The sequence below is a fragment of the Hyposmocoma kahamanoa genome, unplaced genomic scaffold, assembly GCF_003589595.1.
Source record: "Hyposmocoma kahamanoa isolate Upper Pololo Valley unplaced genomic scaffold, ASM358959v1 102, whole genome shotgun sequence".
NCBI lineage: Eukaryota > Metazoa > Arthropoda > Insecta > Lepidoptera > Cosmopterigidae > Hyposmocoma > Hyposmocoma kahamanoa.
The window spans coordinates 854,300-868,627 of NW_020653337.1; the positions used below are offsets into that span (position 1 = coordinate 854,300).

The 14,328-nt window shown below is 37.1% G+C and overlaps 1 protein-coding gene across 1 annotated transcript in view; it reads left to right on the top strand.

The window, feature by feature from the left end:
* The window catches only part of LOC113232514 (laminin subunit alpha-1-like), a 232,049-nt gene that overhangs the window by 56,943 nt on the left and 160,778 nt on the right, over positions 1–14,328 (top strand). Inside the window, exon 3 of the mRNA XM_026467268.1 lies at positions 447–609. Coding sequence (XP_026323053.1) covers positions 447–609 — 163 coding nt within the window. The remainder of the gene's footprint in view (positions 1–446; positions 610–14,328) is intronic.

Here is a 14,328-nt window from a genome sequence, read left to right on the forward strand (position 1 = left end):
GAGCCACCTAGAGAACCAACTGAATGGATCGCTAAGGGTACCCACTGAATTATGATACTGTGTACCTACAGGTTTATTTCCCGTAAAATATCAATATGTGTAATAACATGTTAATTGGTAGATGGGTGTGTTTAACCAGGTCTTTTCTTCTTTTTCGAAAATCAGACCCCTAACAATCTGCAGGGGAACTGAACAATACCTCATTAACTGTCTCCGTGGCCGAACGGTTACCGTGCTGTACTGCCACTTCGATTCCCGGTCCGGGAGAAATATTTGTATGCGCTACATTTATTTCTCTCGCAAGTTTGGGTGTAATTTGTGTGTTTTTTTTATAAATGTGTCTGTGTTTCCCTAGTGCGGGGCTGTGAGTGTGTGCGTTATTGTTATTACCTCCATCACGCGTATGAAGAAACTTTGAGAATTAAAAATTTATTTTCCTCACACAGACGAGTGGTTGTATGCGACGTGTGCGAAGGCACCGAGGGGTCGTCGTCGCGACGGCACCCTGCCTCGCACGCTGTTGACGGAGACCCCTCTACATGGTGGCAAAGCCCCACCATGGCCGTTGGGGATCATCAACATGTGGAGTTTGTTGCTACATTACCTGATGTGAGTACGTGCCCGAGTCTACAGTCGCCGACTAAACTATCTTTAGCTTTTAAAAATACCTGAACATTTGATAAAACATATAAGTTAATCTAATCGCAATGGATTATTCGCATTATTGTTATGTACTTGTTTTTTGCAATGAATCTGTCGTTGTGAAACGGTATCATTTCGAATTTCGATTCAAGTATGGTTACCCATGTATTTAAATTTTTCGACGCATAGATAATGTTGACGCCCTGGCTGTTGTTATAAATTCTCTTCCATGGTCGGCGTGACGTATGTATATGCAAAAAGACTGCGAATACCAATAATTATTGACGTACTTACTTCAAAAAAGGAGGTTCTCAATTTGATTGTATTTTTTTCTCTATTATTTGTGAATGTTACGCGATTCATCTAGCATTTGTAAAAAGATATCGACGATTCTTTTTTGTTTCAAAAGGGGTACTTCAGTGGCGACCCAATAAAATGACATTACATGTGCCCTGTAAAGGCGTAGCTAAGACTTAAAAATATAATTAGACATGCAATTTATTACTAGAACTGCCTCGGTGGCCGAACGGTTACCATACCGGACTGCCACGCAGAGGTCCCAGGTTCGATTCCCGGCCCAGGGATAAATATTTGTATGGCCTACATTTATTTATCTCGTGAGTTTGGGTGTAATTTGTGGTTATCTATGTGTGTGTCCATGGCACCTGCGACACAGGGTTTCTCTAGTGCGGGGCTAATTTGAGTGTGTGTATTTAAAAAAAATATTATTAAACTTAAAGTAATAAATAATTAAAAAATAAATATACTTAGATAATAAAAGTGTTAAATTCTCTTAAATAATAAAATATCTTAATAAAGTAATGCAGTATCAATTAAATAATGAATCTATATACCAATTATTCTAATTGTAGAGCTCAGTATAGGAAGATCAGAGTTCTTAGTCTTTAACAAAATCTTGTATTGCATAATAACACTTTTGTATGAGGAGGTTTATCAATTTGTTGTCAGTTTTTCGTCTTTCTGAAGCAATATATTACTAGGTACCATGTTGTATAATGCTATTGCTCTGTAATAAGGGCTATTTTTGAAAATTGTAAGTTTAGGCGATGAAGGTACGGGCTGTCTACGTTCGCTTTTGACATGTTGAAAGAGGGTTATATTTTTTCTAACAAATGTTGCTATTTTGAGTATATGCAAACATGGAAGGGTATGTATGTATTGATGCTTTATGAAGAAAGATTTCCACAGCTATCTCTATGGCGTAGGTTTAGGATTAACCTGAAGCACTTTTTTGTAGTATGAATATCTTTTGCGCCTTATTAGTGTGTCCTCACAGGATAATTCCATAGCGGAACCAGGCGTCTGCACCCACTTCGCTAACTGATTTCAATAAAATTGGCACATAGATGTAATTCCAATTATAATAACAAAATATGGTGTCGTGAGTCGCAGGTGAAGCCGCGATAACGAAAACAGCGAAAGCGGATAAGCAAAATTTTGATATCTTTTTTTTTTATAAAAAAAAAAACATAATTATGACCCGTCCAGTCGACCATAATATCCCATCTTAAGTAGGAAAATGTTTCGTTCTCCGGGTCAGATCTTAGATTGTGATTTTATAGGCATTAAGCTTTATCTTTGGTGGGACAGTGAGTCAGTTATAGTGCAGTGGTAAAGTTACAAATCCGAGTATAGCTTCAATTCTGACTATTTTGTCAACATTTTCAATAACAGATACAATGAGATTGTGTAGGTACATAACAATTTATATATATATTATACATAGAACCAGGAAACTTGTCAATTGTAGCGTGTATCGCCTACAGAGAATTGCCTACGATTCCTGCACTAGGAAAAGCAGGTAATCAATAAAATCCTTGTTACTATAGACATCATTAACGACCACCGTACAGAACCGAGAAGTATACATCGTGCAAGTCTATCGTGAAATGTGTTTAAGATAAAAATGCATATTAGAACACTTTTAAGATAAATTGCGCTCTAATAAAGTAGATTATAGGATAGTTATTTATCAGATACAGGACGTTATAGAAACTGCGTCTATAGCATGAGGTAACAGTGGCATTGGATAAGTCAATAAGTCCAGACGGTATTTAAATTTTATGAAAAACATTGAAAAAAAAAAAATTAATGAATTATGAACTGGCCATGTTGATCTACAATCGTTTGCCATCTTGCATTAAAAATCCTGTGTTATAAAATATAGCTTTATGTGTCGTTTGATGGTTTCTTCGTTATCAAAGTTGTGTGCATTCAAAGAATTACGTATAGACAGACAGAAATAAGTGAAAATCAGTATGAGTTATTGCGGGCGAATACGGTGGATAAGGCACTAAGATAATACATCTCAACCTTTCTGAACTTTCTGAAAACGTGCGCTAAAATATTATTTTTAAAATAACTATACACAATATAAAATTTTAAAAGGAAAAACATTTTTTTTGTTTCAAGTTAGCTAGGGGTAAAAACTGCACGGAATATTAGGTCAACTCATTTGTCTCTATTGTAAATAATTTACTGTGGGAAAATTGTACAGCGCGCCTAGCGGTAACAACACGAAATAATATTTTGTGACATCGCTAGCGGTAACTGTCACTGTAAACTCATGGTAGTTACCCCAGAAAACTGTACGTAGTGTTGGGTCATGGAAAAATGTCCATTTCGAAAAATCATATTTTTCAGAAAAAGAAATATTTTTCCATGTATTTTTTCCTTTAATTTTCCACATTCGACGTTGACATCTGTCAAAAGTTGAAGTTAATAAACGTAAACGATGGAACCAACAACAGTGGTGGTGGTGAGGTTGTTGGAGGTTTTTATTGCTGTTGTGAAATCATTTTAAATTTCGTTTTTCTCTAAAAGGTTTTTAGCTATACAAGTTTATTTTATAATTCACATTAAATAAAACTTAAAAAGATATTTATGTACGTAGAACATAATAGAGCCTTCGACATTATACTTTTCCAATTTTTCGGGAATTTTTCCGGAAAAATTTCCATTGTTCGGAATTTTCCGGAAAATTACCTAAAGTACACATCCAGAGTAAGACGTAAGGGTAATTTCAGGTAAGTTTTTTGTACTCAATTTCGGTGACAATATATTTTTATTTAAATATTTATAGAATATCGTCATGAAGTATTATTTAATATTCGAGTGTGGTAACCTGAAATATTCTTTAATATTTCACGATGATATACTCGAGTAATTAAATAATGAAAATTGTCACCAAAATTGAGTACAAAAAACTTATCTGAAAATTACTGGTAACCCGTGTTTGTCAATGCGCTGTCATAGTGTCAATAAAAATTTTGTAAACGTCACTATAAGACATGCGACAGACGTTTATGTATCCGTCCTAACCATCGTCATTATAATACAGTATGCGCTGCATTTATAACACCCTGTAGGTGAATAGAAATTACTCAAGATATCAACCGCCATTAGCGCCCGACTAATCTATATGTGATCGACAGCGCATTGCTCGGAGGCATGGGGTATTATCGCACGCCGCCGTCTGGCGCCCGCGCCGCGTTGTGTCGCAAACTTCCCGATTTGGGCGCTCGCGCAGACTCGCCCACGCCCCGTGTGACCCCGTATGATCGCACCTAAGAATACCTATCCCTCATGTCGACGATGTACAGCCTCCAATGCAAGTCGCAAACTACCGTTTTGGCGCTACCTGTACGCAGCCACACGCGTTCCAGTTTCTTTAAAAGATGATGTTGACCAAAAGTGGAAATAAAATACAGTATTTACAAGTTCTTTTAAAATTAGACATTACATATTTTTTCTAAATAGTGCAATCCCTACATTTGACGGTGCATTATCATAAATCACCTTTGTATTCGACGAACAATACATACCTATCCTTAATAACTAAACAGTATATAAAATTGTACGAGTATGCATAGTTGTCTGGTTGTCTATATTTTATTTAGTCAAAACCGCGCCCGTTCGTAGAGAAAGAGGATAATAATGTCCATAACATAATTTCCATAACTAAACCCAAACTCATGGCAGGTACACACCACGATTTCGTTTAACTAAGGTCAACTATTATTTTATGGTGAACTGTATACGTTTTTACAATAAGATTCCGGAGTATGTAATAAAGTTTATAATTTCCTAAGTTTAAAACTTACATTAAAAGTATTTTAATTGAAAAGTCATATTACAAAATTGTAGACCACGAGTTAGATAAAGATTCATGGAAAGACAAAATGAGTCTAGATTTCACACAAATATGATAGTAGTGTTTTGTATCTATAGCATTTCAGTCTATTTCAAAAGAGCAATCCCTAGTGTTTTTTGCTCGTTCTTCTCAGGGAAACCGGCACAGTGAACGAGCAGTAGCTTAAAAAATTACGTTTTCAAGTGTAAAATTTTTTACCTACGGAATGAAAATGATTATTTGACTTTGTTTTGACTTTGACCCTCCAAAAGGCGCTAAGGTAGTGTTTGTCATCAAGTGCAGGAGATGTCTTTCTTGTTTGTGATGTCAATTGTTTGAGCTATTTTCAGTGTTTCTACAAAATTCTTTTAGTAAACAAGTCGCTTTAATTTCGTATGACCATCATCATTTAGTATCATCTAACGTTAACATTAAATAGGGCCGATATGAAATCGGTACCTATGCCTGGCATGATGTTCTATCTACACAACCTGTGTGCAATTTATCTGTAACCGTTTTGGACCCACTTCCGCTACTTAACACTAGGGGGCGCTGTTCTTAAAACTGGCATATATAATCATTCATTCAAGAGTTGAAAGGTGGCAATTTAGGAAAAATAGCGCTTTAAAAGTGGTAAACAGACCAATTTTCATTGCGTGAAATTGCAAGGAATTAACGTGACTTGATTTAATAGCTCGGACATTAATTGCAACTTACAAGCTGCTTATTTTTAATGAATGAAATTTTGTTTGAAGTTTTATATCAGTGCATTAGCTAGCTGGTTGGTTGCTTGTTTGTACCAGGATGGCTAGGATTTTATGTAATATTTTTTATTAATAAGCAATTTATTCCAAATGCAACATAATTATTTTTTTTACCGCGAAAGACGTTATCGCAATTCATGCCACAAAAAACATTTACAGGCGATAAAGAAGATATTAAAAGTGATATTAACAGTAACTAGGAAATAAAATCATGGTCACCCTCGCCCACAGTCGCCTCGGCCCTGGCGCCCCGCGGTTCTACAGATCCGATCACTATCTTCGCATTGCGCATTGTCCTACGATCCCATTGTTATCTAGGAGATGTTTTGAAGGCGCTTGTACCTATGCTAATAAATATTATTGAAGTGCGTTGTTTCATATACTTAATACATGTTCAGTTTATATATTGATTAATAGGAAGCTTAAGGCGTTTAGTTCAATCAAAGATTAGAGGACAGAAAAGCGCCAAGAGTTGCATGAGGAAAGGACGCGTGCTCCCAGATTTAATGAAAAATAAAACAAATACTTTTGACTGTCTCTTTTATTGTTTTTTTATTGAATTTGTGAAATGTAAACGTTCCCCCAAATAAATACTCTTTCGTGGTGACCATAAGGTGCCGCCATTTTTTGTTGCTCGGTGCTGGTGGTCGACGTGGCGGCGACGGCCGGGTGGTAATTTATTGACCATTTCTTATCGCCTTGTTATCGATACTAACTGGACCAGCTACTTTTTACTAAATAGGTGGAGATACGCAACATAAAGGGCGATGCCAATGTTTAAAGCTATTTAAAGAACTATCCCAACAGAAAGTTTTTTTTATAATGACACCAATAGACGGGACGAACAAGTAGTGCGCCTGATGGTAAGCGACACGCCTGTCCTTAGCAGTTGCAGTGCCACTCAGAGCTTTAAATCGCAAAGATCTAAGGGGCACTGCCACTGCGCTTGTCACCCTGAGACATAAGTTGACAAGTCCCATGTGCCTGTAATTTTACCAGCGATCTTACCCTTCAAAATCGGAACGCAACAATGCTCACATCACTGTTTGGCGGCAGAAATATGGCCGCCAAATATTCACAGGGGGCTCTACTGCTACTGAACTTAAGTTATATATTAGTCTTACTTCTTCTTCTTACTTTATCTTCATGTCTTGGTAAGAAATCTTATTTAGTGAATAATCACAACAGTGTTAAAAATTATATATGAAATATGACAAAGCTCAACGACCAAACTGCAGTGCATCTACAGTAGGCGGTGAGCAATTCCAATAACAGCACCTTAACTTAAAGAAATAATGATACTTGCCAATTAAAATACGCGTGACCAGAAAACTGGTAGATGCTGCCGCCAAACAATAACATAGTCTTCCAAAGGGGAACGGCCACAAAGCCCTAAAGTGCGACCTTCGATTATAAATTCTCACTAAGAACCAAAGGTATTAAAATATTATTTCATTTATTGACTGCATTGTAATTGAACATTATCAATACGACTATAAAAAGAATTATCGAGTTTATTTATGTCTAGCAACTTAGCCCATATTTTTTATTGCACTGTTTTCGTTTTCGTTTTTCTAATTGTTTGCTTTGTTATCATAAGAATGAACTCGCCCTGTCCGTGCTTTAATTTGATTTATTTTAGAACTGATTTTTTTCCACTTTGAGCGTTTAATAGGAATAACAAATGACAAACTCTTTTTGTGATAACTTATCTAGCTTGTATAACAATAAATTAAACAAACTTATTGAAAGTGATAACGCGTGTATGCCGTTTGTGTTTGATAGTAAAACGGCTATGATCACCTGCTTGTGTAAGCACGTCACAGTGACAGCATTGTCAAGATTAGATAGAAATTAGAGTGTTTACAAATACATTGTAGCCCTAGCCTTGGCGAAATTAAAAAGAGGGCTCGGTCCATTAATATTTATTATAAGAAGAGGTTAAAAAAACAAAATGAAAGGCTGCAACAAAAAATACATTGATTTAAAACACTCCCTACAGATTAAATATAACATAAAGTGGAGTTACCCCAAAAGAGCTTGCATGTAGGTTTAAGGGTGTGATGTATATATATTTTTGTAATATTCTTAGTGTTTAAAATAAATAAATAAATAAATAAATAAATAAATAAATAATTCAAAACAGTTAATGTTTCATAAAGTTTACATGATTCAGGCTTTACGACGCACATGTCCGTTCTCTTGAAGAATTATGATGGGAGTGACGACAGAACGAAGCGAAGTAAGAATGAAGAAGAAACGAGTTAGAGAACGATTACAAAATTCAAAATTTGTGAAGTGGCCAGGAACCAGAAAAGAGGATGATAAAAGGTGGGATGACAATGCAGGAGGTCGCATTGTCACAACATATCCGAGCCTATGTGTGTGTGTATGCCGCTTACGGATCGAAATCCAAAAGTGAAACTTCATTTCCATTAGACTGTACATGAGTCCATATTGCTGCGAAAATACATAGCTAATTAAGTTTATGTTCAACTGTGAAACATACAAACACGTCGCGCGTCTTCCGCGGAATTCTCGCGCATGCTCGAGAATGCGCGCGCATTCGCAAATTCGCGGCAAATGGCGCGAAGGCTCGCTCAGTGTGGGGTCAAAGTCGACGAAATACTACAGCCCCAAGGTAGGATGAAAATTGACGCTTCCATTAGCCTTTCCAGCTTATGCCTGAGCTCCCTAAGGCACTGGTTTTCAGTCAAAACCAACGAGAGGAAGAGAAATTGGTATTCTGAATTTCACATTTGAAACCCCGTTCCCTTTTGCTAATTTAAAAAAACACACCGGTCATTCTCGGACTAGTGTCACTAACAAATTTCCGTGGCAATTTTTAGCCAACTTCGAAAAAAGGAGGAGGTTCTCAATTTGACTGTATATCTTTGTATGTATGTTACGCGATAACTCCGGCAAATTTATGAACCGATTTTGATGATTCTTTTTTGTTGGAATTTCAAGAAAATATTCCACCTCTAAGGGTGGCAAATTAGAGGACGAATCCGGTTTCGCGCACTTTCCGGTACCCGAATTCAATAAAACTGGGCACGAACTTTTCAGGTCGTATTTTTAAAATTATTATCTAAATATTCAAATTCATGTCATTATTAAATAATATTTCACGAAGCAGTACTCGAATATAAATAATATTGCACGGTAAAAAATCTAATACTTAAGTAATAAAATTGCCACGGAAATTAGATAGTGAACACTAGTCCCAGAATGACCGATACCGAGCAGCGTTTCAGAAAGTATATATATACATGTTTTGAAATAATATTGATAATACAACCATCAATCCCTCTCTGTTCGGTTCTCCTCTGCCTCAAAGGTAGTCTGGAAGAGATCGCTCTCAGCGATAAGGCTGCCTTTGCCCACATTAATTCTAAGTTGTCTATGTACTGTTTTTGTTTTGTGTGTGAGCAATAAGGTGTATTATCTATCTATCAATTAATTAGGTACTTAATTATACCAAAATTATGGTCACCGTAAATAGGCGCGGGCGCATTGCGATTTATTGGTTAGAGACCAATGGACGGGCGATCCTTTGTGAGGCTTATCGGCCCTAATAGCTTTAAGTGACTTACCGGTACGGTGCCGAGAGAAAAATAAATCATGTGATACGTACTTGCTTTTAAGTGCAGCTTCGTACAGTGTGCTTTAACGAAACTGGTAATTATTTATTTGGTCATCAAGTTCAGGAAAAATTACATGCGGTACCCGCGGTACGGCATGTAGCCGTTCGCCCAAGAACCGCACTAGTAGATGGGTATAGACGGCAGCGTTGTTCAATTCACACAATCCAAATTTGATTTTAGTTGTTATCATTCGAGGGAGAATCTTAACACCGCGTTTCAGAATTTGCATAAAATGGGTCAATGCCATCTAGCGGATTTTGGTAGAACTATGAAATACTCTGGTTTCTTACCACGGTATGACTTCTTTTTATTTTCCCGATATTTCGAGCCGAGCGTGCACGAAAGTCTTCAAATCTATCTTTCTAATCTAAGTTTCGTAGTCGCCTAGAAATACGTGCACGCGCCTGATCCATAGCGAACATTATAAACTTGCGATAAAAATTCCGTTGCTGAAGCAGAAGCAGATGTCTGTTGCATCACTAATAATAATATTTTTTTTTTACTTTCATGTGATAAAAGCATTTTTAACGTATGATTGCATAATAATAAATAGTCTTATTATGTCAAGGATGCGATCTGTTATATATAGGGGGTGTCTCTTACCACCAGGACTACTATATGTTCGTTCCGTCATTTGGCATTACAAAAAAAAAACCATACACGCACAACCCTAGCTAACTCATTGGAAATTAGATCAATACGTCAATGATAGAAATAAATTGAGTGCCCGCGACACGTGTCCAATTGTGTCCAATTCGTGTCCATACACAAGTTGACACAAGTATTGTCCATGTGCGGCCAACCAATTCCTTTGTCAGTTTGGGACCGCTCTAATTGATTGCTTGGTATTAATCGCTTTAACTTTCATGTCCGGGCTTTAGTGATAAGTTCAACGCTAATATAGATAACGAACAAACTAATCGAGTACGAAATGGTTTAAAGAATTGTCAAGTAAGTTTTTGATTTTTGTTTATGGCTTTTCTTTAGGATAGCAAGCGACGGGACGAAGAAATGGTGTTCTTGGTGGTAAGCAACACGCCCAGCTGTCTATAGCAATTGCAGTGCCACTCAGAGCTTTAAATCGCAAAGGTCTGAAGGGCATCGCCACAGCGCCCGTCACCCTGAGGCATAAGTTGATAAGTCCCGTGTGCTTGTAATGCACAAGGCACATGAACCCACGACCATACTGCACCGTAGTATTGTTCTTACCAACTGAGCTACGGGTAAAATTATGAAGTTGTCGATATTCCCCTGCGTGGTTTTGTTGCCTCTGTCACTGAATATCATATTTGCAAAATATCATGTTCGCAAAACATGATATTCGCAAGACATCACGTTCACAAAATATCATTTTCAAGATACCACATTCTCAAAATATTACATTCCTAATACACCAAATTCGCTAAACACCACATTCGAAAAATATCATATGTGCGATTCACAACATTCTGTACTGTTAGGAACAAAATACAAAATTACAATTTATTGTTGTTAAGTGCGGTAATACACGTCCGATTTCGTGTTTGATGGTCGGATCCGACTATCGGATCGGATTCACTCAATACACGTCCGATAGGCGTCCGATTCTTACGTCAGACTTTTTCTGAACTAACTGCAATGTTGCCAATTTATGGGGAATCCCCCAAATACAGGGAATTTCAACTCTAAAACTCGTTTGGGGATTTTGTTTGGATTACGCTATGTGGGGAAAATGACCTCGCATTCTATAATTTTATCATATTTTTGTTACATTGATGATCACAGACAAAAACACTATTTATTTGTTTGTTTATGAACGATATTGATATTTTTTTCAACATCGCACATGCGCTGCTTATATAGCAACATTTATATAGAATTATTAGCAAACCGCTTATATGTATAAAATTATCAAGTAGGATTAGAATCACTTTGTCTTGAATTGTGAAATTACTACTATTATCAGTCACCGTGCTCGTGACATGGACGTGTTAGTTTGTATGATCTGCGGACACGGACATGTGTGCACGAGTTCATACAAAATAAACGCAACGCTATTTTTTGAGGCCCTGACGGAGCACGGTCCGTTCTCGTCCCGGGCACGGCCCGGATATGTATAGATAGACCTTAATACCACAACTTGCCACTCGTCAAGCTTAATTAGTAAGGTTTAAACTTAATTCAACTTGTTGAGTTTATTTCTAATTATAGCATAACGTGTATGTATGGGTACATTTTGGCTTTCTTAATTATTTAATATATTTTTAAGCGTAACAATAATAATATAATAAATACTGAGAATAAATAAATATTAATACATGTGGGAAATATAATATAATATGACCTTTGCTCTCCCCAAATGTATAATCTTGATTTTTGGGGATTTTGAATAATTTGCATTGGCAACGCTGCAAATCGGAGGGAAGAATCGGACGTGTATTTTGTCTCCCCGCAAAAGTACAGAGAGCGCGCCTTCAGACAATCGGATCGGTAATAAAACCGGACGCTATTTCCGACTCGGACGCCACGTCACGATTTTAAATTAATGGTATTGAGTGTTCATACAATTATATGGTACAAGCGCCTTCCGGTAGTCGGATCGACTATCGGATGGAAAAAACGGACGTATATTGTCGCACTAAAGATCTGTGTACAGAATTTTTCGACGTTCTGCGCCGCTGGTGACATCTAGTGAGAGATTTTCAGAACCTTTACATTCATAAGTTTCTTACAGGTGGCGCTGCAAGCAACATAGAGAACTTCCTAAGATCTGCTAACTCGATCTGTATCTCAGTTGGTAAGCGAGGTAGCCACGTTGAGGCAACAGATACTGGTTCGAGTCCAGTCGGATCAAAAGAACTTTTCCTTGTGTCTGTTCGATCTTTGTATAAATAATAATAACAAACTAGTGGAGTATTTGGCACATACTGGCCTATACCCAACAGTGGATGAAATCAGGCTGTGAATGATGACGATGATAGAGTAATTTCACAAAAAATATATGACTACCAAGCAGTAAAAACCTGATATTAAATTCAAATTCAAACACAAACCATCTTTATTTCACAGATAAGCAAATTAGACTTGAAATCGTCATATTGCTAACTCTACTCCTTATTTGTTAGGCAGATTCACCCGCGAAGAATGAGCAAGGAATTCTAGGGGTAAATATACATATCAATACATTAGCATAGCATTTACGATATTTATTTCAAACATCTAAAAGTAAATGTAGGCAGTACTTCAGTAACATTTCTAATAATGGCCGGCAACATTAGTACAAGAAATAAACCAACTTGATGTTTTCCGAGTTCGGTTGTTAAGTTCTTTATATTAATTGTTTTCTCTCGTTTCTCTTCAACTGACAAGGGAAAATGTTCGTATCAATTTTAATTATTCAGAATCTGTAATTCCATTTAGTAACCAACGACGTGTTTTTAAGACATTTAAATTTTTTTTTTTGGAATTTTGACCTTATTCTTCACACACCTTTAAAGGTTAAAACCGACCTGTCAGCACGTATCAGCACCGCGTTTATACTATAGTCCGATTTTAAATTAATGGTAAACAAAACCTGACGTTTAGTGGGTTGCAAGTTTTTGGTGAAGTAAAAATAGTGTTGTCTTAAAAGATGGATATTAACTTCGGGCGTGTTGCCAGCGATGACCTACGGCTCTGAGACGTAGTCACTTACTATGAGCCTCATAAAAAAGCTCAATCAAAGACACTCAACGAGTTTTGGAGCGAGCAAAGCTCGGCATTTCTCTACGTGATCGAATCAGAAATGAGGAGATCCGTAGAAGAACGAAAGTCATCGACACAGCTCCAAGAATTAGCAACTTGAAGTGGCAGTGGGCACACAGCTCGTAGAACTCACGGCTGTTGGGGCAGAAAGGTTCTTGAATGGAGACCACGGCGGCCCCCTACTAGATGGCCGGATGACCTGGTAAGGGCGGCGGGTTACCGATAGACGCACGTCGCGTCCGATCGGCTAGTCTGGAAATCTTTGGGGGAGACGTATGTTCAGCAGTGGACGTCTTCCGGCTGATATGACGATGATGATGAAGAATTTGTAGAAAAATATGTATCATTTTTCTATTGTTAGGTTCTTGATTTTTTAAATAATACGTAGAGACTAAATGTAAAAAAAAAATATTTTGCGGATTAATAGTCATAAATATTTAACGTTTCTGTTTTACTACTTCTCTTACAGTGGTATCATTGATAGCTGAACCAAACATCATTACACTATAAAAATGGCAACATTCTTTTTTCAGTCAGTTTGTTATCTCTGACTAGAAATTCGCCTATATAAGTTATAATAAAAACTATTTTTTATATGAGTGTATCGCATAAAAACACAAGTTTGGTACAAACATAGTGCTGATGCGTGTTCCCAGGTGGGGTCCTCCCTTAATGCCTCGAGCGTATCTTCCAGTCCAGCCAGCTGCTTCATCTCGAAGTAGTAAATCTGTTGCATTTTAATTTTTGCGGCTCGTTTGCGCGCGCACTTCGAAAGGTCAGATTTTTTATCAGATGATCGATGGCGTTACGTAGCTGATAAACGTGGCATCGTATTGGTTTAATTAAGTATGGTGTAATCGGAAAAAAAAACGTATCCAGTTAACATTAACCTGAATTGCATGGTGGGTCATTCAAGTAATAAGTATTACAATGAAATTTCGGAAACTATTTCTTTTTGGTATACATATATATTCGTATATGTATGTATATATTTAATTTAATGTAAGTGAGCGAGTCAATAACTCCTGTACCTCGATAATAGGTGGTGTCGATCGTGCTGTTCGCGCAATCGAGCCACTAGCCTTTTAGAAATGGATGGAGTTTCTATCAACGTGTTGATCTGTGATCAGGACCTAACTGATAGGTGCAGACTTGGTAGCACAGGTAATAGTGATATTCCCGTATAACCAAAGATTGAAAGGGAGAGACACTACAAACAAAACTTAAGTAGAAGCTTGGACCATTGAATCATTCAAATCGCGGCACGAGACAGCGAAGTCAGGCATTTAGTACCTTTTGGAACACCAGATGTCGCGATGAGCACCAGATTGCTATTCCTGTAAGTTATTTGTAATCAAAGCTACTCTAATTTCTAGTGATAACAAACAAATGAACTAGA